The sequence below is a fragment of the Carassius carassius genome, chromosome 49 (assembly GCF_963082965.1).
Source record: "Carassius carassius chromosome 49, fCarCar2.1, whole genome shotgun sequence".
NCBI classification, from domain to species: Eukaryota; Metazoa; Chordata; class Actinopteri; order Cypriniformes; family Cyprinidae; genus Carassius; species Carassius carassius.
Genome location: NC_081803.1, coordinates 10,291,760 through 10,316,794, shown reverse-complemented (window position 1 = coordinate 10,316,794; position 25,035 = coordinate 10,291,760). Strand labels below are relative to the sequence as shown.

Here is a 25,035-nt window from a genome sequence, read left to right as displayed (position 1 = left end):
TTTGATGTATCCTTTACCCAACATGCCCTTTTTCATCATGAACTGACCGGCATCTGTCATTTTTTTCCCCTTTCACAGGCAACACTGGTGGCATATTTGAAATCGATCCACTATCTGGCATAATTTCAGTAGCCAGAGAGCTAGACCTTACAACTGTGGGCTTTTATACCCTCACCGTGAGAGCCACAGATGGAGGTACTCCAGCATTAAGTAGCACCTCTACTGCTAGGATCACCATCTCTCTGTCTGATTTCTCAAGTCCAAAGTTTGCCCAACAAGAATACCAGGCTGAGATCACAGAGAATGTGGCTATTGGGACTTTTGTCATATTGGTCTGTGCAATTAGCCGAACCACACTGATTTATGACATTATACAGGGAAATGATGAAAAGAGGTTTAAAATAAACCGTTACACAGGTGTCATCACAACTCAAAGGAACTTTGACTTTGAGATAACCTCCTCATACATGCTGGTCATCCAGGCCATAAACATGGCTAAGATTGCCTCCAGTGTCACCGTCTGTATCCAAGTAGTTGATGAAAATGATAATCCTCCAGTTTTTCAGAAGTTCTCATATACAGGAACTATCAGTGAGGCAGCCCCCATCAATAGTGTGGTGATAAGTGAGGATGGAAAGCCCCTGGTAATTGAAGCTACTGATGCTGACAAGAATCACAATGCCCTCCTGGTCTTCCAGATTGTGGAGGACACAGCAAAACTGTTCTTTACTGTGGACTCAGGGACAGGCTCCATCAGAACTATAGCTAAACTGGACTATGAAACATTCAGTGCTTTTTATTTTTCTGTTAATGTGAGGGACAGTGGCAGGCCTCAACTAACAGCAGAGAAGCCAGCCAAGGTCCAAATCAGGGTTATGAACATCAATGACTCTCCGCCTCAGTTCTCACAGGAAGCTTATGACACTGTTTTGCTTCTTCCAACATATGTTGGGGTTGAATTTCTGAGAGTAGAGGCCACTGATCTAGATATGACCACTGACCTGATGTATTCCTTGTCTGATAGCAACTTGGAGCAATTCGAAATGGATTCATCATCAGGCATACTCAAAGTCAAAAACAATAAACTCTCCAAAGACCGTTATCGTTTCAATGTCAAAGTGTCAGATGGGCGGTACATTTGCACAGCACTCGTGACTGTGTTAGTCAGGGAGGCTATTGACAGTGGTCTCCTATTTAGTCAAACCATATACTCCTCCTCTGTACCAGAGAACAGTGTGAACATTACTACTGTGAGCATTGTAAATGCTGTAGGAAACCGCTTAAATGAACCACTTAAGTACACACTTTTGAATGCAGGGACACATTTTACAATTCGTCCTACATCAGGAGTCATTCAAACCTCAGGAGTTCCTTTCAATCGAGAACAACAGGAACTGTATGAGCTGGTGGTAGAGGCGCGTAGAGAATATGACCAGCTGCGAGTTGCAAGAGTAACCGTAAGAGTTGAAGTTGAGGATGTTAACGACAATGCCCCTGAGTTTCTTGGCCTTCCATATTATGCTGCTGTGCAGGTTGATGCAGAACCTGGCTCATCCATCTTCCAGGTGTCTGCGACAGATTTGGACAAAGGGATAAATGGAGCTTTATATTACGAGCTTAAGGAGGATCATCCACATTTTGAGGTGAACAAGCTTACTGGAGAGCTTACTCTTAAAAAGGCCTTTAATGCAGACTTGTCCAATGTTGAATATTCACTGGTCATCCTTGCACGTGATGCAGGCTACCCTTCCCTCTTCACTGTTGTAGAGCTTCCAGTTACAGTTGTGAACAAGGCCATGCCTGTGTTTGACAAGTCTTTTTATGGGATATCAGTTAGAGAGGATATTGCAGTGTCTACTCCCATATTATGCATTAATGCCACCAGTCCAGAGAGCCAAAACATTATATACACTATTGTGGAAGGGGATCCCGCCTTTCAATTCGACATTGGGTTTGACAGTGGTGTAATTAGTGTCATATATCCTTTAGACTATGAAATCACACCCTACTACAGGTTAAGCATCAGGTCTACAGACGCTCTAACTGGAGCCAGATCTGAAGTAGATGTGGACATAGTTGTGGTGGATGTCAATGACAATGGCCCTGCATTTCGTAATGTATCATACACCACCACTTTGCCAGAAAATTCAATGATTGGGTCTAGTGTGATACAGCTCTGGGCGACTGACAAGGATTCTGAAAAAAACAGTGTAATTAGCTATCAAATCCTCTCTGATGGATTTAACAGCACAGACTACTTTCAAATTGACAGCACTAGTGGACTTGTGTTAACAGCCCGTCTACTAGACTGTGAACTTACACCGAGCTTCAGCTTTATCGTTAGGGCAACAGACAATGGTTCCCCATCCCAAAGCAGTGAGGTTACGGTCACCGTCTTGGTGAGTGATGTGAATGACAACCCACCATCCTTCAGCCAGCCACTTTATGAAGCTTTTGTGAGCGAACTGGCTCCCAGAGGGCACATTGTGACATGTGTCCAGGCTTCTGATGTAGACAGCTCAGATGCCGAGAGTCTGAGGTACAGCATACTTTCAGGAGATGAGAAAATTAACTTCATTATAGACTCTCAGACAGGTGTAATTTCCTTGTCCGGACAGCGCAGACAGGGGATACGGCCAGCATACAACATCAATGTGTCTGTATCAGATGGGGTCTTCACCAACACTGCACAGGTGAACATTCGAGTCCTGGGGGCCAACCTTTATAGCCCTGTCTTCAGTCAAAGGTTCTACTTGGCAGAAGTCCGCGAGAATGCACCTGCAGGGACCAGAGTCATTCAGGTGCGTGCCACAGACAACGACTCTGGGATTTTTGGTCAGATCATGTATTCCTTTATCAGTGATCTTGGAAAGACTCAGTTTTACATTGGAGCCGATGGCCTGATAACTACAGCTCAGAAACTAGACAGAGAGAACCCAGTAAACAGAGACATTGTGCTAACTGTAATGGCACTCGATGGTGGGGGAAGAGCATCCTTCTGCATTGTTAGGGTAATACTTGCTGATGAAAATGATAATGCTCCACGTTTCAGGGCTAAAGAGTATAGAGTTAGCATAAAGGCTAACTTGCCAATGGGATCACTGGTGACTCAGATCCAGGCTCAGGACCCAGATTTCGGTGATAATGGCAGAGTTAGCTACTCGTTGTACAGTGAGACAAGGCTTCCTCTAGTGGATGTGCTGGAAATTGAGCCTGATAGTGGCTGGATGGTCACAAAGGGAAGCATGGCACATCTTAGAGGAACAGTCCTCTCCTTTTTTGTCAAAGCTACTGATGGAGGCATTCCAGCCAAACATTCCCTTGTGTCTGCATTTATTCATGTCTTGCCACCTGATGTGAATGTTCCCTCCTTCACCCAACCTCAGTACTCTTACACGGTCCCAGAGGACACACCTGTTGGGACAGTCTTGGGATCAGTGTACTTAAGTCCTGGTCAGACTGCTTTCTTTTCTGTGGTAAATGGAGAGACTGGGGAGAGTAACCAGCATAGGACATTTTTGGTTGAGAGAGAAACTGGACTTCTAAGGCTTGTTAACCCCCTTGATTATGAACTCATCAACATTTACCGTTTCAAAGTTGCAGCCACCATGAGACAGGCAATGGTTGAGTCCATGTCTGAAGTGGATGTAGAAGTCAAGGTGCTGGATGTGAATGACAACAAACCGTTATTCGAAACAAGCTCTTATGTGGCCATGGTTATGGAGGGCATGCCTAGGGGTACACGGGTTATCCAGGTACGAGCGCTTGACCCTGATTGGGGCTCTAATGGACAGGTTTATTACAACCTTGGCCCGACCCTAAATCAAGAGCAGGACAAAGCTAGTGAATCTAAATCTGCCGCTGGTGCTATGTTTGTTATTGACAGCAAAACTGGTTGGATCACCACTCTCGGTGACCTGGATCATGAGATGTGTCCATCTTACACTTTCAACGTGGTGGCATCTGATCTAGGTGAGGGTGTCTCACTTTCCTCCACAGCCATAGTGACTGTTGCAATCACAGATGTTAATGACAACCCCCCTACCTTCGAGAGGGAGTACTACAGAGGTACTGTGAGAGAGAGTGTTCCTCTGGGAGAGGTGGTTTCCGTGCTGAGCACTCGTGATGGGGACAGCTCTGATCAGAATCGTCTAGTCAGCTTCCATATCACAGGTGCGTATTAAACTACGCCATCTTCCAGTGGCTTAATGGCACACAGAGGCTCTCCTGGAAAGATAATCACATTGAAAGGGTTTAATTTAATGAACTAAGTGTGCAAAAGCTATATGAGTAAACAGCCATCTGCTTTGTGTCACATTACTTTGTTTAAAGCCCATCTGGGGATGTGAACAGATTGGTATAATTAAGCTCAGTTAATGTTTCCAATAACTTGGGATACTGTATATACCCTATCCAAAAGTCTCCCTAAGTGTTCTGGTTCAATTACCATGCTCTTAGAGTTATTTTGATGCGTGTTAGCACATTATAATTTGGTGTGTTCAGTGCAGTTTATGAAATACAGTATATGCAGTTTGTTTTATTCAACATAAGGAACAATAATACCTTACAGTATATAAACACTGTAATGTGTTTATGGAAATGATGGTTTGGTCTCTGTCCAGGCCATCACAGAGTTTTTTAATCTACCCTGCTCATTTATTTCAATTCTATTGCCATCTTTTTGACTCAGGAGGAAACCCCAAGGGTGTATTTGCGCTGTCTCCCATTCAGGGGGAGTGGAAGGTCTTCGTGAAGCGGCCTTTGGACAGAGAGGAGCAGGATCGATACCTGCTCAATATCACAGCCAGCGATGGCCTGTTTATAACCCGCATAGGCGTGGAGGTCACTGTCATGGATGCCAATGACAACAGCCCCATCTGCAATCAGGTCTGAGCAATTGATTTAGGCTGCCATTTGTCATTTCATACAGCCCAAGTTAACTACCATGCTTAAAGGGGTCATATGATGCTTTTTTTAAAAGATCATTATTTTGTGTATTTGGAGTAACATAATATGTTGACATGCTTTACTGTTCAAAAAACACATTATTTGTCAAACACTGTGCATTATTGTAGGTCCTCTATGTCCCACCTGTCTCAAACGGATAATTATCTAGTCCCTCCTTCTGACAAGCTTAGTCTGCTCTGAGCATGGCAGAGTTTAAACTTTGATAAAGAATATCTCTTTGGATTTGAGATTTTAATCTTTGCAACTTTATGGATCTTCTTCATGCACCAAGAGCTTGTAACTCTCCAAAGAGAAAGGAAAATTTGAGATTGCATCATATGACCCCTTTAATGCTTGCATACTGATGTTAATGAAGTTTTGGTATGCAAAAGCAAATCTTGATGCAAATCTTCATCATTATTTTTTTAGGCTCAATATGAGGGCTCATTTCCAGAAGATGTGCCTATTAATACTGCTATTCTGACAGTTGGAGCAACAGACTTGGACAGTGGTGTCAATGCAGAAATTCAGTATTCTCTGTTTGGCGTTGAAGATTTTTACATGGATGCAAAAACTGGTATTTCTGTACAAACTCTTTTGACATATGGTTTTATACTTTGTGGAGACTTTTAATTTTTTTTAGTTTCTTAAGGCTTGAATGAATACACTACATAACTTTTATCCAGACTTTTTCCCTAATTTGAGCTTGTCTGCAGATTTTGGGCAGTTGGAGTTTACAGTTTTACCTATATATATATATATATATATATATATATATATATAATTTATTTACTTTCAGACTATGATTCATTTATGTCTGAGCATATCAAACATGTTTGATTGAGTTTAGAAATTTTATGCAGAAGTTTGTTGTTAGCAGTGACTTGCGAGTATTAAGTGGTATCTGATTTAGTGGATGATGCCCGTTTTTTCTCTGTAACCATGTGTTGGCAAAGTTTTATACTGTAGTGGGTTCCAGGCCTTAATTCATTTTAATACATTTTTTTTTTTTTTTTAGTTTTCAGATGTCTTTAATACAAGTTTGCCTGTTATCCCAGATTGGCAGAAAAGTTTAAAGCATCTTTAGAGAGATGGCAGTGATTTAGTAATTACTTCATTGACATCATTAGGCTTGATTGAATGAAAAATGTATGACAGTAATTGGCACTTTGGCACATCATCTGTCACTTACAATATCTTTTATTTATCTCACTGAAGTTTTTACTTAATGAGGCTTTGTACTTTTCTCTCTATTTTGGTGCCAGGTGAACTGAAGACAGCCTCTCTATTGGACCGTGAGAGAACTGCAAGTTATAAGTTGATAGCACAGGCTACAGATGGAGGAGGGCTGTTCTGCCGCTCTGAAATTTCTCTGACCATTCTGGATATTAATGATAATGCACCATCATTTGCTTTCACACGGTTTGTGGCGAGTGTATACGAGAATGCGGCACCCAAGGCCTTGGTCACACGCCTTTGGGCTAATGATCCAGATGAAGGTAAGTGTTTCACATGTGTAACATTTAGGTTCAAGTTTATATGAGTGTATAAGGGGTCCTGTGACTGATTTTTTTCCGACCATTTTGCATTCATCACTTGATTTTAAATAGTCCTGCAATGTGATTTTAAAAACTATAATATCAGCTCATAAAAAACCCTAATAATTATTTTAAAAAGTTCCTTTTTGCATCATAAAATTTGGAAGCATCATCAATGCAGGTTTGATGTATTTTTTAAAATGACTTTTCATTTAAGCAAAATTTGAATAAAATAATATGCCTTCTCCCAGGTCTAAACAGGAAGATTGTTTACTCACTTGTTGACTCTGCTGGTAGTGTGTTCTCCACTGACCCATCCTCTGGTATGGTGATCCTGGAGAAGCCTCTGGACCGAGAGGTACAAGACTCATATCAGATCAGGTTCAAGGCTACTGACCGAGCAGGGGGCGCTGGCTCGCTCTCCACCGAGGTGGACCTTACCATCATTGTTCTGGATGTGAACGACAATCCACCTGTGTTCCAAAAGCAAGATTACGCGGTCACAGTGCCTGAAGATGTTACTGTAGGAACCAAGGTGCTACGTGTCTTTGCCACGAGTAGAGATATTGGAGTGAATGCAGAAATCTACTATAGATTCTTGTCTGGAAATGAGCTGGGAAAGTTTTCCATCGATGAATCAACAGGCAAGGCGGATAGACGCACATTTTCTGCAAATAAAACATTTATTTCTGGACTGAAAATGTTTTGTTAGAATAGTTAGAATTCTTCTGGGAGCTCACTTGTGACTAATACAGACAAAGGTTTTTTGTCAGTTCATTTATCGTTCCTTTTGTCACGAATCACTGAAAGAAATCTAAGAAGTTCTATTGACTGTAGACAAGACATTATGATTTGATAAATTGTGTCTATTAAAACAGCACAATATAAGTGCAGCGAATGGGAAAATTAGTTATGAATGCTCCACAAAACTCTAATAACAGTGCTTAACATGCAGAAAACATGTGAACGGTTACTGAGAGAACTCTTTGTCTCCTAAAAAGATGTGGGCAGTCAGTGGAAACCCTGAAATAAAGCAACATATATCCCTTCCATGCATTCAGTTTTGACAAAAGCTTTAGTCTAAACCTGTACTTTAAAAGAATTAAGCTCTAAGGCACAGCTGTGAAGTACTTTCTTTTTGCTATTGTGCATGAACTACATATTCAAGCTTTTAATGCTTCCCAAGAAGCCTTGTATTGTATGTATGTAAGCTATGTAAGTGTGTTGTCTGTCATTGTCATATAAATGAATTGGCTTTACCCTGACTCATATCTTGTATGATTTCAGGCATCATTTCTGTGGCAGATGATCTTGACTATGAGCTCTGCAAAGATTTTTTCTTGAATGTCGAGGCCTTTGATGGTGGAATTCCTCCCTTGAGAGCTACAACGATAGTGACCATAGAGCTTCTGGACATCAATGACAACTCGCCTTCATTCAGCGAGGACATCTACAATGTTCTGATCAGCGAGGACATAGCCATCGGAGAGACGGTCACGAGGGTAAAGTTCTCTCATTAGCCGCGCCATCTCATTGGCATTTAATTAGCTGCAGACATAATTTCAATTTCACAGCTAGCACATAATTAAGCTTATTGCTCGCATAAATCCCCTTAATGAACTTGCATTAGATATTAATTTGCACTTTGTACTTGAGCTGTAATATAATTTACCATAGGAGGGTGTAATTTGCTACATGATCCATATAAATTCAGGGAGTTTTAGCCTCTTTACTCTCAAATGTGCTACAATTTTATAGATTAGTTATCTTTGTTTGTTATGTGCAGCTGTTCGCAGAAGACCTGGACAGTCAGATCAATGGGCAAATCACTTATTCCATTCTGAAAGGGGACCGTGGAAATCAGTTTTGGATCGACCCTGTCACCGGGCTTCTGAAAGTTAACAAGGCACTGGACAGAGAGACGGTTAGTCCTTGGAATGAGCTCTGTTACTTTGGCTAATGAATCTTGACATCCCTGCGCTTTGGCTCTTCGAGACACTCTCCTGAGACATTGCATGATTTTGGCCAATTATCTTTATATCAGCCATAAAGTCTTTAATAAGGCAATGTAGGGCTGAAATTGAGGCTTTTGATTGACTGTGGATGACCAAACAGTCCTGTTCTTAAAAAAAAAAGACATTTGTCGAGAGTTGAGTCGTTCTGAACTGTTTTTGCCTGACATTTATCCTCCTGTCTCGGTTGCTTAAGGTCTCCAGCTACTTATTGTCTGTGCAAGCGTTTGACAGTGGGTCACCTGCCAAGTCAAGCACTGTGAATGTCAATATCGAGATTGCTGATGTGAACGACAACCCGCCGATCTTCTCTCCCGCTAATGCTTCAGCTGTTATTCAGGTGGGAGCAAAGTTGAACTCTTTTGAGCAGTAGTAATACAAATCCCATCAGCCACTTTGCCCGGAATTGTCACACATACACGCTCCGGGTGCAAACCCCGCTTAGTTATGAGATAAAAAATAACTTACCACAAGTCATTCCTCAAATTATCTTCATACTTCAGCAGGCATCACAAGCACAGATACAGAAAACAAAAAAGTGTCACCCTTAATGAAAATGAGAGACTCCAGTTCCTAACTCTAAGCGAAACTAACTAAACCTACCTAATCTTCAAAGGTGTACCGGACTCGGGCGGCATTTAAACGCTGAACTCAAGAACAATTGGCTTTTAAACCAAAAGTCTGAAGCGTACCCCCGACAGAGATTTAAAACCTCCGCCCAGAATAACCTTCAAAAATAAGAAAGGCAAAATAACAAACAAAAATAAAAACACAGTGTTTCGATGGAAGGATTGTATACCCAGCTGAGAACACTCTAAATAACCTGAAGTCTACTCATTTACAAAAGGTGAACAGACAGAAAACCTTATGCATTTATTTACACATGCAGCAATCTCGGACGAGCGCCCAATTTCATGTTACGACCTGCTCGTTTTAAATCGCAACATGAAAGAGGGATCATGCAAAACGTTCCATCAACAATTTGTTTATTGATTTAAACATATGCCACAAATAATAATAATAACAGAAGTCTAGGGATAAGAGAAAACAAAGAAACATACAAACAACTATAACAAAATTGACGCTACATGTGTAAGGAAAAACATACGAAAGAGACACTCCGGAGGAATACTTCCCCAGAGAGTGCCTGCTCCAAATGAAGCACAGCACTCTCATATACTCTAACTAATTATCACTTAACAATGAGAAAACCAATCGGGAACTCCCATGGTCAGCACCAATGGAATCAGGGGGAGGAGACTCAGGGTCATCACATTTGCAACAATAGACATTGTACGGATTGTTACGGATTTTAGCGAATTCTGTACTAGAGGAGATGGATAACTGGATGATATATACAGTATATATATATATATATATATATATATATATATATATATATATATATATATATATATATATATATATATATATATATATACATATACATATATATATATATATTATGCATACTTTTTAACATTAAGAATGTGTCAGATTAGTTTTGTGGTGAAACAACATGATGCACAGTCTTAGAATTTGTAAGTTAAATCTTTTTTATTTTGTGAATGAGTTTACATTTTCTGTCCAGTTCAAACTGCATCGATTCAGAACTTGAAATGTTCAAAGTGTTACATTTAATATTTATTTAAATGATTTAGAAAAATATGCATTACTGTTTAAAAGTTCAGGGTTGGTAAGATTTTTTAAAAATGATTTTCAAAGAAGCCTCTTATGGTCAAGGATGGATTTATTTGATCTATAATAGAGTAAAATCATTAAATAAAGCACTAATAATGTGAAATATTATTACATTTATATTATACATTTATTACATTTATTATAATGTATAATTTATTAATGTGATTGCAAAGCTGAATTTTCAGCATCATTACCCCGGTCTTCAGAGTCACATGATCCTTCAGAAATCATTCTAATATACAGATTTGCTAATTTTTTCGTAGAAACAAATTTTTTTTTTTTTTTTTTATGAAACTTTGATAAATTTAAAGTTCAGAAGAACAGTTTTTAAGTGTTACGTTTTGGCACATATATATTATGGAAATTAATTGTACTGCTTGAAGAGGAGAGGTGTGCTGTGACTTATGATCTATGTGACTTATGTGTAGACTTACTCTAAAGAAAGTGCCTGAGATCTTGCTATTTAGACCTTTTTTGAATTTCAAAATTACCATCAATTTAATTTTTTTTTTTCAAGCTGAACAAGCCTGCAGGAACTACAATCCTCACGCTATCAGTTTCTGATAAGGACTCCCCTAGAAATGGTGCACCTTTTGAGTTTCGGATTGTATCTGGAAATGAGGGCAATACCTTCAGTTTGGACCAGAATGGAGAATTACGGACAAGCCGAGTATTTGGTCCTGATGCAACACGAGAGTATAAGCTTGAGATACAGGTTAGTGCAACTCCAAAAAACGGTTGAAAAAGTTAAAAGTGAATTCAGAATGACTGAATTCATTTGCAGGTGTTCCTTCAACTATGGACACTTCTGGCCTCTGTAAACACGTTTTTCTAGAATGAAATGTTTGACTCTTTTGCTTTTCTAAGGCTAATTTCATAACAAGTTTTAAGTATATTAAATGAATTCTAAATAATTCATATAGTGAATTTTTTTTTTACTTTTAAATTATTTGACCAAATTATAGTGAACATAAATAACAATATACGGTTCACAAGTTAAATTTTCCTTGATTTCTCTTTTTTTCCACATATAATAGGTCCCCTATGTCATATCAAATATGCACTTCACTGACATTGTTAATGTTTAATAAAAGGGTTTTATTTAACTCTTAGTTTTATATATAATTATATTTTTATGATGGATTTTCATATTTTATGACAAAAGTCTAGGTTTAGGACAAGGATAAAACAATAAAATCTATATATAATAATAATTGGAAAATGAAATAATTAAATAGTTAAATGAATAGAGGAAAGGTTCTAAGGCAATGCAAGGCAAGGCAAGAAATGCCCATGTAGCTGCTCTGACATTTCTAAGGGATTGAATTCATTTCTTTAGTTTGAGGAAGCTTTAAAATGTTAGAATTGTACTGTGATCTTGTTCTTGTCAACAAGGCGCGCGACTCAGGGAAGCCTCGTCTGTCCTCCACATCGTTTGTGTTTGTGCGTGCCATTGGAGACAGCCTCTTCAAACCTGTGGCCTTCCCAATGGAAATCAACATAGTCATGGCAGCAGATGTGTTTCCTGGCGGGATTATAGGGAGGATCTATGCCACAGACCGAGATGAGAATGATGTTCTGTCTTTCAGTCAGAGATCACAAACAAAGGGTCTTTTCAAAATCAGCAGACAGGACGGGAAGATTGTGGCACTCAATGGCCTGGAGCCTGGAAGGTAAAGTAAAGGCAAATTTGGCATAATTTGAAATGTGTATTTCTTCAATTATGGGCTATTTTGGCTTGTGGACATTAATATAAAATGAAAGTCTCCCAAAACTCCCTTTCACACTCTCACTGTTTTATTTAAGTAGTTTAGTTACACTAGGAATAATGTTCAACTTGTCCTAATGCCATTTTATTAATTAATTAATCATAATAATTATAGTCAGTAATTGTGTAATTTGATGTAAATAATTTTCACAATAAAAGGTTTATTTCATTCTTTGTTTAGACTATCACAGTTTAAAAAAAACTAACAGATAATATTCATTGACTACCATAAAATTTTTTAAATCTTGATATAAAAAGCATTTTTTTAATTTTTAACATTTAATTTTTAATGTGAATTACTTTATATAACTATGGAAGCTTATTTCTACCTCATAATTTAAAATAAATAAATAAAGGTAATTAGAACTTTAGTTTATATCTGACAATAGTGACTTTTTTCTCACAATTCTGAGAATTGCAGAATTAACATCTCACATTTCTGAAAAATATTGTAAGATATTGAATTGATATCTTATGATAAATTGTGAATTGCATGATAAAAGTCACAATTACCTTTTTTTCATTTTTTATTCCTTAGTAGAAACCAGCTTTCTTTTTTCCTACTTTTTTTTTTTTTTTACAGAATCCAGAAAAAAAATTGCAATTAACATTTTTATTTCCTTAATTCCATCATGGAAAGAGACTTTCATACATAAAAAAAGTAATAAATCCACATGTCTATTTTGAAATTATCTCCCTTTTTCATCGCAATATATGGCAGATATACTGTATAATAATCTGCAATTAGCAGATATAAATGGCAAATATCAATACTATTGGCTCATAATTAAACATTTCTGTTTATGTTTATGTGCTTGTCTGCCTGCTGCTTAATGATCAGCAACATTTATTTATTTATTTTTTTCAGATACTCCCTAAACGCTACAGTCAGCGATGGGCAGTTTTCTGTGACGGTGGGCATTAGTGTCCAGGTGGAGCAAGCCACGGATGAGATGGTGCAGAATGCCGTGACTCTACGTTTCCAAGACCTGTCCCCAGAGGATTTTGTGGGTGTGTACATGGAAGAGCTGAAGAAGGTGCTCCGTACCTCACTGGTTGGTGATGAGACTGGTGTAATGGATGGACCAGACCCCCTCCACATCTTGGGAGTGCAGCCACTGGGTCGCTCCAGTCAGCTGGAGGTGCTCCTTGCCGTGGAGGAACCAGATGGGGGTTATATGGGTCCAGGAGAGCTGGCTCTCAAGCTGGAAGAAGCAAAAGGTTTCCTACAGGGAGCGTTGAGAGTGGTCAACATCCTAGATCAGAGTTGCTCGGAAGAACTTGAGTGCGGAGAGAGAGTCTGTGAGCTCACGCTAAGTCTCGACCCCATTGGCTTGGTCACCTACACCACCTCCAAAGTGAGCTTTGTGTCTCCACGCTTCAGCAGGAAAGAGATGTGCACATGCCCAGGTTAGTGCTCTGCTTCCGTCCCAGTTGATAAAAATGGCAAAACTGATTCAAATTTATTCCAGGGTTGCCAACTCTCAAACATCTGGCATGAGACATGCTTTCAGACTCTCATGCTAACCTTACTAAATCTCCCGGCAAGTAACAAGCAAATGCTAAATGCGCTTTGCTTACATTATACTGTCATATTCTTTATAAGAGTTATGACTGCAAAGTCAGGCACATATTTCCTTTTCGCGAAACAGTCGTAAGAGCAAGCGAGTACAAGCACATTTAAACTTCAAAAATGTATCAATAAGAGAGACCGCAACAAACAAATGTGTGATAATCTAGATTGAGTATTATAAATTTAATCAAATATTTATTGAACCTCTGAAGTATGTTTTAATCATTATTATTATTATTATTATTACTTGCTGGTAATATTAGGTAGGTAAACAGCAATGAATTTCAGAACTGAACATTTTCTAAAAACTGTATATTGTACAACATTGAATTTAAATATTAAGATAAAATAAAAAATGAATTATTGCTTCCTCAAAACCTCATATAGGTTTCTCTAATTGATCTGCCCATGCCATCAAGGTCTTACTCCAACCAGTTAACCAAAGTTGGCAACCCTGTTTATTTTAGGATGCATTTCATATTCATAGTATGCATTATTTATCCTGGTTGATTAAGTTCCAACAATAGCTTGAGTGGCAGAATTTCCATTTGCTTGTTTTCTAACTTTTTGCACCCACTGCAGGAGGAATATGTCCTTCTTCTCTGGAGCTCTGTGATGGCCAAACATGTCCGTCAGACATGCAGTGTGTGCGCAGCGGCCGCACAGCACCATCTCTCTGCCAGTGTCTGCCTGACATGCTGAACAAGTGCGCAGGTTAGACTCGCATAGGCTTTTCACACTGCTACTTTTAAACCCTGGCTTAAGACCATTTGTAATGATGGATAAAGCAACATTTCATATTTCAAAAATGGGGTTTGCAACAATTTCAGTAAGGAGAATGTGGCAGTGACTTGTGAGCTGGTAAAAATACATTTAAATGCTTTTTTGTGTTTAATTGCAGCATATGAGGAAGGATGTTAAAAATGGATTTGTGTTTGCAAATACATTAAAAACCTGGGAAGAGATATGTATATATTGTCCCTAAAGGTCGTCTGGTAATATTGCAAATAAAAGAGAACTGCTGATTTTCATTGTACAAATATTTATTTTATATAGTTTATTGATTTAGTTGATATCTTAATAGAATTTTTCCTAATAAATATTTTCTTAAAATTCAAGTGCATTTATTTAAATATTAGATTTTACTAATGTCGAGAATTAAAAACATACGAAAAAGTCTGGAACTGCACAATATTTGTAATCATATTAAAGCATATGGAGAGTCATGTATGCATGAAACATTGGATATGTATGAAACGGATGTTTACAGACATTTTATTCATACCAAAACACCCTTTTACTTTGAGGAAAAGCTCCTGTAGCGTGGTATATAATACAAGTGATAGCATATAGATATTTTTATTTTGAGCCTCTCAGACAGCTCAAAGTGTGTCACTACAAACACAAAAGACAAAAATTCTAAATGCACTTTTCTTTAGCTTGATATGGTTGGCAAACGTTTTATAAACATTGATTTCTCTTCAAATAAGGGTTTCCTCTGTAGAATATCCTGTGTTGCATGGGTAAAAATTATACATTTTTCTTTTATGCCAAAAATCATTAGGATATTAAGTAAAGATTATGTTCCATGAAGATATTTTGTAAATTTCCTACCGTAAATATATAAAAACGTAATTTTGGATTCGTATTATGCATTGCTAAGAATTAATTTGGACAACTTTAAAGGCGATTTTCTCAGTATTTTGACTTTTTTTCACCCTCAGATTCAAAATTTTCAAATGGTTGTATATCGTAATTTCGAAAATCTTTTGTGAAAGTGTGTATAAATAGCAGATTTTTAAATGTGTTGTTGACTGACTGACTGATTTCCATATCTGTGCTGGCAGGCCAGACATCTCTGAGCTTTGCAGGAAACAGTTACATCAAATACAGAGTGACGGACAGTGATTGGAGTGGAGACATGAAGCTGGGCTTGAGAATCAGAACGCTTCAGAGCCAAGGAGTCATCATGTACACACGCGCTGACCCCTGCACATTGCTCAAGGTCAGATGGGTACAGAGATGTGATTTATTTTATTTTATACATTATTACATTAGATTATATATTATTATACAGATTTTATATGATAGTGTTCCTGTAAGTCAAGTGATAGTGCATTGCGTTAGCAAGCGCAAGGTTGGGGGTTCGAATCTCAGGGAACACATATTAGGAGTAGTTTTGGCTTCGAATGTAGTTTTGGCTTCGAATCTCAGGTGAAAATTGTAATTTGAGAACCCCACCCATATCAAACCCCCTGTTGTCTGTGTTTTATCAGATAGAAGAAGGGCGTCTGTGGTTCCAGATGGACTGTGACAACAGACTGGACATTCTGGGCATCTCTGAGCGTCCAATCAATGATGGGTCCTGGCACACCCTGACCCTGGAGCTCTCTAGTAACTACACTTTCCTTTCACTGGACGACAGCTACGTGGAGCGTCTGCGTTCTGCGCGGACCCCTGTCCGCATCTGGCCCCTGGCTGCAGACGGATCGCTGTTCTTCGGGGCTCAGGTGTTGCACGGACCAGTGGGCAGAGGCAGCCAGAGGCCCCCACAGGCACAAGAAGGCTTCCAGGGGTGCCTCGGGTCCATCATGCTCAATGGAAATGAACTCCCACTTCAGAATAAGAGGAGCCGGTATGCAGAAGTAGCTGGGCTGAGTGATGTTAAGCTGGGATGTGTTTTATATCCTGATTCGTGCCTCGGCAGCCCATGCCAGAATGGAGCATCTTGTACAAAGCTGCCCTCTGGAGGTGAGAAATAGAAAGTGCATATAAGCATCGATATGTACATGAGTCAGTCGTTCAGATTTTAATCATTGGCTCTGTATTAGCTCTGTCTTATAAGTCTTGTTTCTCATTGTATTTGTCCCCAGACTTCTCATGCAGCTGCCTGCCACAGTTCACGGGGTCCCGCTGTCAGATGGAGGTGACGTCCTGTGTGCCCTCACCTTGTCAGAATGGTGGTGATTGTAAGGCTGTGGGGAACACCTTCCTCTGCGGCTGCCTCAAAGGCTTTATGGGAAACATGTAAGACACTTTATTTCAGTATATACTATTGCTGATTTGGTACCATTAACCATTAATCTTGCATACGTTTTAGACCCTAATGGCTTTTAAGATGTCACACCACAGACATTTAGATGGTAAATGAGACACCATCATTGATACATATATATATATATATATATATATATATATATATATATATATATATATATATATATATATATGGGTTGTTGTTTGATTGTGTTAATTAGACCTTTCTCGCTAATTACTGAAATCGTTTAAACAATGAGCAGATTTTAGAGCAATCCATCACAAAAATCCAACTAAAGCTTCTGTAATTTCTTTTTCGGAGTGAGATGAGTTGAAGTTATTTTTCCACTAGAGGATGCTGTTGTTATGTTTTCCAAGCAAGCCTAAATCTACACATGAACAACTGTCTGAGAAAACTGAATAATGTGCCCTTTTCTTCTCTGTCCTTTACTCATTTTATATAGAGAGGAGAAAGTATATGAAAATCTAACTTCTATATATAACTACTTTCTCTGCTTTACCAGCTGTGTCATTACGTTACGCAATACAAACAATCCCCTCATTATGTTCTCTTATGCTCACTTGAGAGATTTGTTGAACTTTCTTGTACTCTGGAGTATTTATAAAGAGTTCTCTGAGCAACACATCATTACATATTTGCTGTTTGCAGCACAGCGGGGAATTCAGCTAAATGTGAACATTTATGAATCTTTAAATGCAACAAGAAAACTCTTTCTCTCTCTCTCTGCTTCTGAGAACTAATTAGCTAATGAGAGACACACTAAGGCTGTGTTCAGATTAACAATATTCTTATTATTCATGCAGTTTATAGTGTTTAGAGTTTAAAGTGTGTTAGCAAGGATGCATAACATTCATCAAAAGTGATAATAAAGACCTTTGTAATGTTTCAAAAGATTTTTATTTCAAATGAATGCTGTTCTTTTGAATCATCAAAAAATCCTTAAAAAAGAAGCACCATTTACACAAAAATAATAAACAGCACAACTGTTTTCAACATTAAAATTATTTCTGAAGGATCATGTGACACTGAAAACTGGTAATGACTGCTGAAAATTCAGCTTTGCCATCACAATAAATTAAATAGTAAAATATATTAAAATAGAAAATAGTTATTTTAAATACAAAAACAGCATTTCACAATGTTACTGTGTTACTGTATTTTTGATCAAATAAATGCAACTGCGGTGGGAAATCTGGGCATAAAAGAAACAAATTCTTACTGACCCCAAACGTTTGAACAATAGTGTTGAGTCGTGGTCAAAATTGTATCTGCAAAATGTTAATTATCTGCAAAATGTTAATTATTTTTCCAAAATAAGAGGAATCATACAAAATGCATGTTACTTTTTATTTAGTACTGAAATGAACAAGATATTTCTTCCACAAAAGAAAATAAGAGTCGAATTTATAAAAACTACCATGTTCAAAAGTTTACCTATGTTTTATTCTTAATACTGTGTAAACAGCGGGCAGTTTAACTGTTCAGGACAAACTAGGGACTCATGAAAAAAAAAAAACCTGTGGATCATCCAGGTAACAACACATTATTAAAAATAAAATGTATGTAAACTTTTGAATATATATGTAAATGTCTTTTATGAAAAATGTCTTATTCAGGTCAGTACTAAATAAAAAATAACCAGCTATTTGTATGATGCGTGTGATGCCATTTTTGTATGATGTTGGTAAAATAATAAACATTTTGCAGATGCTACAAAGTGTATGGAAATGTTTTGACCACAAGTGTAGACACCTAGATGACCTGCTGCATTTGCCTCCTGTGTCTGAAAGTGAGTATTGTCAAATAAGGTTCTACATCTGAAGAAGAATTTTAAGTACACTTAAAAAGTATATGTGTGTGTAATATGAATTCAATCTGGTCATACTACATCTGGCATGTTGGCATTGTTATGTGATCTATGGTACGTAATCACAATTTTACAGTTCTCCACCATGTATGAATATAGTGCAGTCTCTCCTTTGGCCTCATGTGTTAGCAATAGTGTCCTTTGGATGTGCATTTCGGAGTCTTGGCAGAAGTAATCAGTCATCCATCATCAACTCTTCTAGAAATTCGAACATTTGGAGTACTGCTTTTCCTATACTTAATAGTTGGAACTGTATCCCAGTACTGTTTCTCAAATGCATGTGACGTGACCATTCATTTCGGATGTGATGAATGAACCTAATTACAGCTGCTGAGTGACTCTCTTAAATATTTTTGGGGACTGACAAATACTATGTAATTTTTTTCTAATGCAAAATTTAACTGAACAAGGCTAAATAACAATTTTAATTGTTTTCACAATGTAGAATGCAACTGTTTAAAACAAAATCATGCATTTTTAAAAGGAAACTCCACCAAAAAATTCTCAACCCTCAAGCCATCTATGATGTATATGACTTGCTTTTTATCAGATGAACACAAACAAATTTTTTAGGAAAGTAATCCATCTAAGAGTCCATATACTGCAAGTGGATAGTAACCCAAAAGTTATCTTAATCATCTTTGTCCCATGTGAGACATAAGGCTGCAACCCAAAAGTGGACATTTTACAAACCATAGGTCCCAATGAACAAATTGGTGTCAGAAGTTGCATGTGAGAAAAATGCTACTATTTTAAAAAAATTTTAAACTACAAACAATTGTTTCTGAAGGACTGTCACTTTTTACTGTCACATCTAATGCAAGGTTATACAGTAAATAGTAAGTTAGTATTTAAATCCCAAAGAGCCTAACACAGTCCTTCTGTCCACAGATGCGACGAGGATGTGAACGAGTGTGAGAGGGAGGAGTGTGAGAACGGAGGGGCGTGTGTGAACACGTTCGGAGGCTTCTACTGTAACTGCACTATGGGCTTCGAGGGTCAGTTCTGTGGCCAGCCTCTGGACGGCCCAGACACTCAGGCTGAGGCCCTGTCATACATTGGACCAGGAGAGATCATCGGCATTGGTGTGTTGCTATTTGTGGTGTTGGTCCTGCTGACCCTGCTGGCCGCATTTCGTAAAAAAGTCCTCCGGAAGGACTGGAGCCGTGGGGAGGCAGTGGGCATCTCCACTGAGACCAACTACATGCTGCATAAGACGGGCATGGGAGCCGAGGGCATCGAGTTCAAAGCCATACGGGTCGGCAGCAAGTGTCGCGCCAGCCTCTACCGGAACGACAGCGCAGGAGGGCCGCCGCAGGTCATGGTGCGGCCCACAGCCTACACGCTTCCCCACTGCCAGGGAATCCCTCAAGGGGAAACGGAAAAGGCAGAGGGAGGGCTGGCCATCTTCTCCTGCCCTCCGCAAATGAGCACCTTCCAGGCAGATCCACCACACATCCTCGGGATGCCGCGAAGAGGTATTGCCGTCTGCAGCGTGGCACCCAATCTTCCCCCGTCGATGTCCCCGAACCCGTCCGAACGCAGCCACATCCGCAAGCCTCCGTGGGAAGTGGAGGACGAGGAAGAGGAAGAGGAAGATGATGAGAACAGTGCTATGGATCATCAGTTCCAAGCTCTGGAGTGGGAAGACAGGGGTTATCCAGCGGACGGAGAGGAAGCATACAGAACCGAGGGTGACTATTTGTTGCACACACTTTCTGCTCAACACAGATCAAACAGAGGTTGACAAAACTGCAGCGAAGTCAGTGTGACTCCACAACTCCCCGCGGCCAATTAAATGCCAGTCTTTGTGTGGATGAGATTATACATATGCGCCCCGGTTTCCATCATTAATATGTGATGGAATGTAATTACCTTAGAGATAACACGAGGATTTCACACAAAAGGAGAAAGTGAAGTAAAGCATTTAGAGTCTATCCTCAAGATTCAAACAGAAACATCCACACTGTGATAAATGCTATGCAAAAGGCATTAATCACAATAATATATATATATATATATATATATATATATATATATTATATATATATATATATTATTGTGATTATATATATAAAAAACTGTTTTAATCAAATCTCCTTTCCCAATGAGTTTCTTTTTATGATTTTATATTTAGCATTCTTGCGATTTTCAATATTGGCTCCATCTTGAAAAATGACCTGGGACAACAAACCAGATTATAGTAATCAGAACCATCTGCTGTGCTGTATTGTAGCTTGAAATAGGCCAAAAGGAGCCTTTCTTCTCATAAAATATTTAACAGTCTGGCCATGTTGGCAGCTAGTACATTTGTGAAGGGTGATTATTACACTTGCGTTACCTGTGTATGTTTTCTCTGCACATTGTGTTCTAAAATGGGTGACCTCGGTCTTGTTTAGTGTTTGCTTCAAGCAGAATCTCGACAAATATAGAACAAATATTATTGCTCTTTCACTTAAGCAGATTTGAAAGATTTGCATGCCGTAGAGAGTATTAAGCTCTAAAAGCTGTCTGGTTTTTAGATATTAGATGTGTTTTGTAAATGCAAATGGGCTAGTAGTTCAGAATTGACATGGTAATATTTCATTGTTTAAATGTAATATAGACATTGTTTAAAATGAATTCAGAAGTGACCATAAAGACACACACTGTTAATGTTTTGCCATTTCTATTCATTACAATGATCAAAGTTTCCACAACAGCACACATATTTACAACACTGATAATAATGATAAATCCAAATCATAATATTAGACTGATTTCTGAAGGATGGTGTGACTGAAGACTGGAGTAATGGCTTCTGAAAATTCAGCTTTACCATCACAGGAATAAATAATATGTTAAAATATATTCAAATAAATAATGGTTATTTAAATTTTTTTCAAATATTTCACACTATTACTTGTTACTATATTATTTTTATTGTATTTTTCATCAAATTAATGCAGTCAGAGACTTCTTTCAAAGACATTAAACCTATTACATACCCCAAACTTTTCAAAACATTTAAACGGTAGTGTATACATTTATCATATATTATTTTTTTTTATATATGCATATATTGTGTGAATGTCTTGTACAACTGCATGCATTTGCATGTGTGTATGTCTGTATAAGAATCTGTTTTGTATTCTCCTGCAGAAGCTGGAAATACACCAGAGGAGGTCACCTGTTTCTCAGACAGCAGCACGAGCGAGGCGCACTCCCTCAGGTCCTTCCAGTCCGATTCCTGCGATGACAACGGTGAGATACATGCTCTGCAAGACCCAAAGTCCTTAACATACCCTCCAAACAACCTTTCTCACCTTAAAGAATATTCAAAGTTTAACCCAGGAAAAGTTCAACTAATAGTATTTAAGTTTTTTTTAGGGTATTGTATCCTGTTATAGTATGTTTTAACCATTACTTTATCAGTACTTTAACTATACATAAACATTTCACAATCCCATACAAATCAATATCCCAAGACTGCAACCTTTGAATAAACCACAGAGCAATTAGATAACACACTGAATGAACATTTTGCATTGATGTTTGCTCTCTCCTTGTTGTATAAGCCTGGTCTCTTTGCACTCATTATCTCTTTGTTTTCGTCAGCTCTTGATAATGCTTAATAGTGCTGTCAGTTGATAAAAAAAAACGAATCAATAATTTAATACTTTTATATATCACTTTTTGTATAATGATGGTTTAATAACAGATGGTTTGCTGACTAACAGGAAACAGGAACAGTGTGAAGTTGATAGTTTAGTCCCTGATTTGATTCACTAATGCATAAACAGCAGTAAACCACATTGTGACAGTGAACATCTGTACATGAAGCCTTACATATTACACCGATCAGAATCTAGTGTTTCTCAAGGTTAGTTCAGAATTTTGATGAGATTTTTTTTTTTGCTCCATAAACAGCAGTATAACTCTTGTGATTGATGGACAGTCATGAGTTGTTAATTACATTAATTACATACTGTATGACAATGACGCATGTTAAGTTATGAGTTGATGGCAAATTATGACATCACGATTCTACCAATTTCAAATACACCATTTCAGAAGAATAGAAAAGAATAATACATATTTAAAATTCGCGGAGTTTGTTTTGAGTTTTGGAACTTGCAGTATGTTTTAATTGTAGAGTAACCTCCAAGATGTGTCAATTTCATGACCCCTTTAATGGCATCTTTTTACTAAGTACTATGAATGAAGGCCAGTATCACTGTTACTAATTCTGATACCGATGTCACTATTAATTGAGATTTTTTAATTCAATTTCTAGGGTTAAATACAGAAATTATAGCAATTCAGCATTATAGAATAATTAAAAGCCATACTTGTAAACATTTAATATGCCTAAACTAATATACTTAATGTAAATAAATCAGAATGCATGGAATAGCATTAGACCTCCCCTTTAACTCCAATTTGAGTCACTTCCAGCATTTATACTGTATACCGAAAAGACCTGTTAAAAAAACAAACACATGCAAGATTATCACATTAACCTATCCATTCTCACGAACCCACATCTATTATAATGACCTAATCTCAAGCAGAGGTAACTGATTATTCCATTCACCTAATTAAGATGACTTGCGTTGTCTGATCTTTCCAAAAGGAAATCATGAGGATTAGTAATAACCCTATCCTGCTTAAACCTTGTGGCAGCCTGAATGGGTCAGAGCAGTAATTACAATCCATCTGCCTTTGATATGCTCTCCAAACGTGATTGCTTTCATGACTCAGTAGTGTAGTATCACTTCTGCTGTACAAAATAGACGTCAGACTGACACATCAGAAGTCCGTTTGCTTTTGTTTAGCAGATTTCATGTGCTGGAGGATTACGAATGGAACAAAGTGATTTATATAAATACTTATATAAGGTTTTCATTGAGTGTTTGATGTTTTGTTGAAGTGTTTGATCCTTTATTCAAATGTTGCCTGACATTTTACTTTTGTTCATGCCATAGCCTCCATAGTGACGGTAATACAACTGGTAAAAAATGCAGTGGACACCATTGAAAATGAAGGTATGATTCAATTTTCATATTACTGACCAAAATCAAGCAATTATCAACAAAATCAAAATTAAAGATGTGTGGCTTTATCACATAGTGTAATGCTAAATGTTGACAAAATAAACTATTAGCAGATAATACATGTCTTTATCTTCTTGGAGATTTTTTTTTCTTACTATGTTTTGAATGATTTTATTTCAAAATTATTTAAATTATTTGTTAATTTTCTGTTTAAATATTGTAAGAACAGCATCCCTGTACTCTGTGGTTAGGCTGCAGTGACCTGTTTTTGAGGCATTCCAGAACCAGTCTAATTAAACCTTCCCTAGACCAAAGCTGATTGCAATCAGTGCAAAAACAAGCTGTTTTTTTTGAAAGTCTTACACACACACTATGGAAATTTTTGCCGTCTGAGGAACTCCACCTTTTTTCTCAGAGCTCTGGATGAAAGTGGACTGTTTTTGTTGGTTATGCTAAACAGCACAATGTGATTTATCCAAGTAGGACATGTTCCTGGATCAACTTTTTGGGGTCTTGGACCAATATTCTTGAACTTTAAAATGTGTAAACTTTCAGTTGTTGCCTCGAGAAAATATTTCTGTTATTACTCATTTATTATTCTATTTATTACTTTCGTATTAGTTAATATCACTAAATAACTTTGGCGTAAATTAATGTAGTCAGGTTGTTTGTAAGTTATATTAAACGTGTGTGTGTGTATTTTGAATTTATACATTTAATACAATTTATATCTTACAATCAAATATTTTGTAACATTTTTAATGTTAATTTTAATTAATTCTATCTAAATTTCGTTTTTTATTTTTATAATTTTTAAATATGAATAATTTTTTATTTAATTAATTAATTTACTCTTATACAAATTAGTAAATTTTCAGTTGTGACCTCGAGAAAATATTTATTTGAATTACTTATTTTTATTTATTATACTGTTCATTATATTTATTGCCATTATTCTTTATTCATTGCTATTTTTATATAACTTTGGTGTAAACTAATGTAGCCACGTTCAAATTAATATATAATATATTTTGCATGTGTATTTTAAATGTATAAATTGAATAGAATTTATATTTAAAAAATAAAAAAAAACTTTTTTTTTTTTTAATTTAACAATTTATATATAATTGTTATATAATAATTATATTTATTTATTCTTTATTTGACAGGGACAATGGACAATAAAGCTAAATTTCATCTGCTGTCCCTGTGCAGGAGAAAACCAAATTATCAATAACATACAAATTAAACACGGTACAATACAAGAAGTATAGAAACATATTCAAAAGTCATTACCTTGTATAATCAATGATCACAAACCTGACTTGCCTTTAAAAATATTTTCAAATGTAATTTAAACTGCACAAAGTTTGTACACTGTCTAATATCAGTTGGTAAACTATTCCAATTGTTAACAGCTTTTACAGAAAAAGCTGATCGTCCAAAATCAGTTTTTCTAAAATGCGCTTCACAGTCACCTCTTAAAGGCAGGGTAGGTAAAAAAAAAAATGTATAAAAAACTTCTTTTCCAAATT

The 25,035-nt window shown here is 37.3% G+C and overlaps 1 protein-coding gene across 1 annotated transcript in view; it reads left to right on the top strand.

Annotated features, from left to right (window-relative positions):
• Window positions 1–25,035, top strand: part of LOC132132696 (protocadherin Fat 3-like) — a 65,857-nt gene that overhangs the window by 24,464 nt on the left and 16,358 nt on the right. The window contains exons 10-27 of the mRNA XM_059545179.1: window positions 79–4,173; window positions 4,691–4,887; window positions 5,377–5,524; window positions 6,213–6,446; window positions 6,737–7,129; window positions 7,773–7,987; window positions 8,272–8,409; window positions 8,694–8,837; window positions 10,716–10,913; window positions 11,594–11,871; window positions 12,835–13,376; window positions 14,122–14,253; window positions 15,387–15,544; window positions 15,816–16,290; window positions 16,413–16,566; window positions 19,356–20,158; window positions 21,606–21,707; window positions 23,432–23,491. Of these exons, the coding sequence (XP_059401162.1) occupies window positions 79–4,173; window positions 4,691–4,887; window positions 5,377–5,524; window positions 6,213–6,446; window positions 6,737–7,129; window positions 7,773–7,987; window positions 8,272–8,409; window positions 8,694–8,837; window positions 10,716–10,913; window positions 11,594–11,871; window positions 12,835–13,376; window positions 14,122–14,253; window positions 15,387–15,544; window positions 15,816–16,290; window positions 16,413–16,566; window positions 19,356–20,158; window positions 21,606–21,707; window positions 23,432–23,491 (8,466 nt within the window). The remainder of the gene's footprint in view (window positions 1–78; window positions 4,174–4,690; window positions 4,888–5,376; window positions 5,525–6,212; window positions 6,447–6,736; window positions 7,130–7,772; window positions 7,988–8,271; window positions 8,410–8,693; window positions 8,838–10,715; window positions 10,914–11,593; window positions 11,872–12,834; window positions 13,377–14,121; window positions 14,254–15,386; window positions 15,545–15,815; window positions 16,291–16,412; window positions 16,567–19,355; window positions 20,159–21,605; window positions 21,708–23,431; window positions 23,492–25,035) is intronic.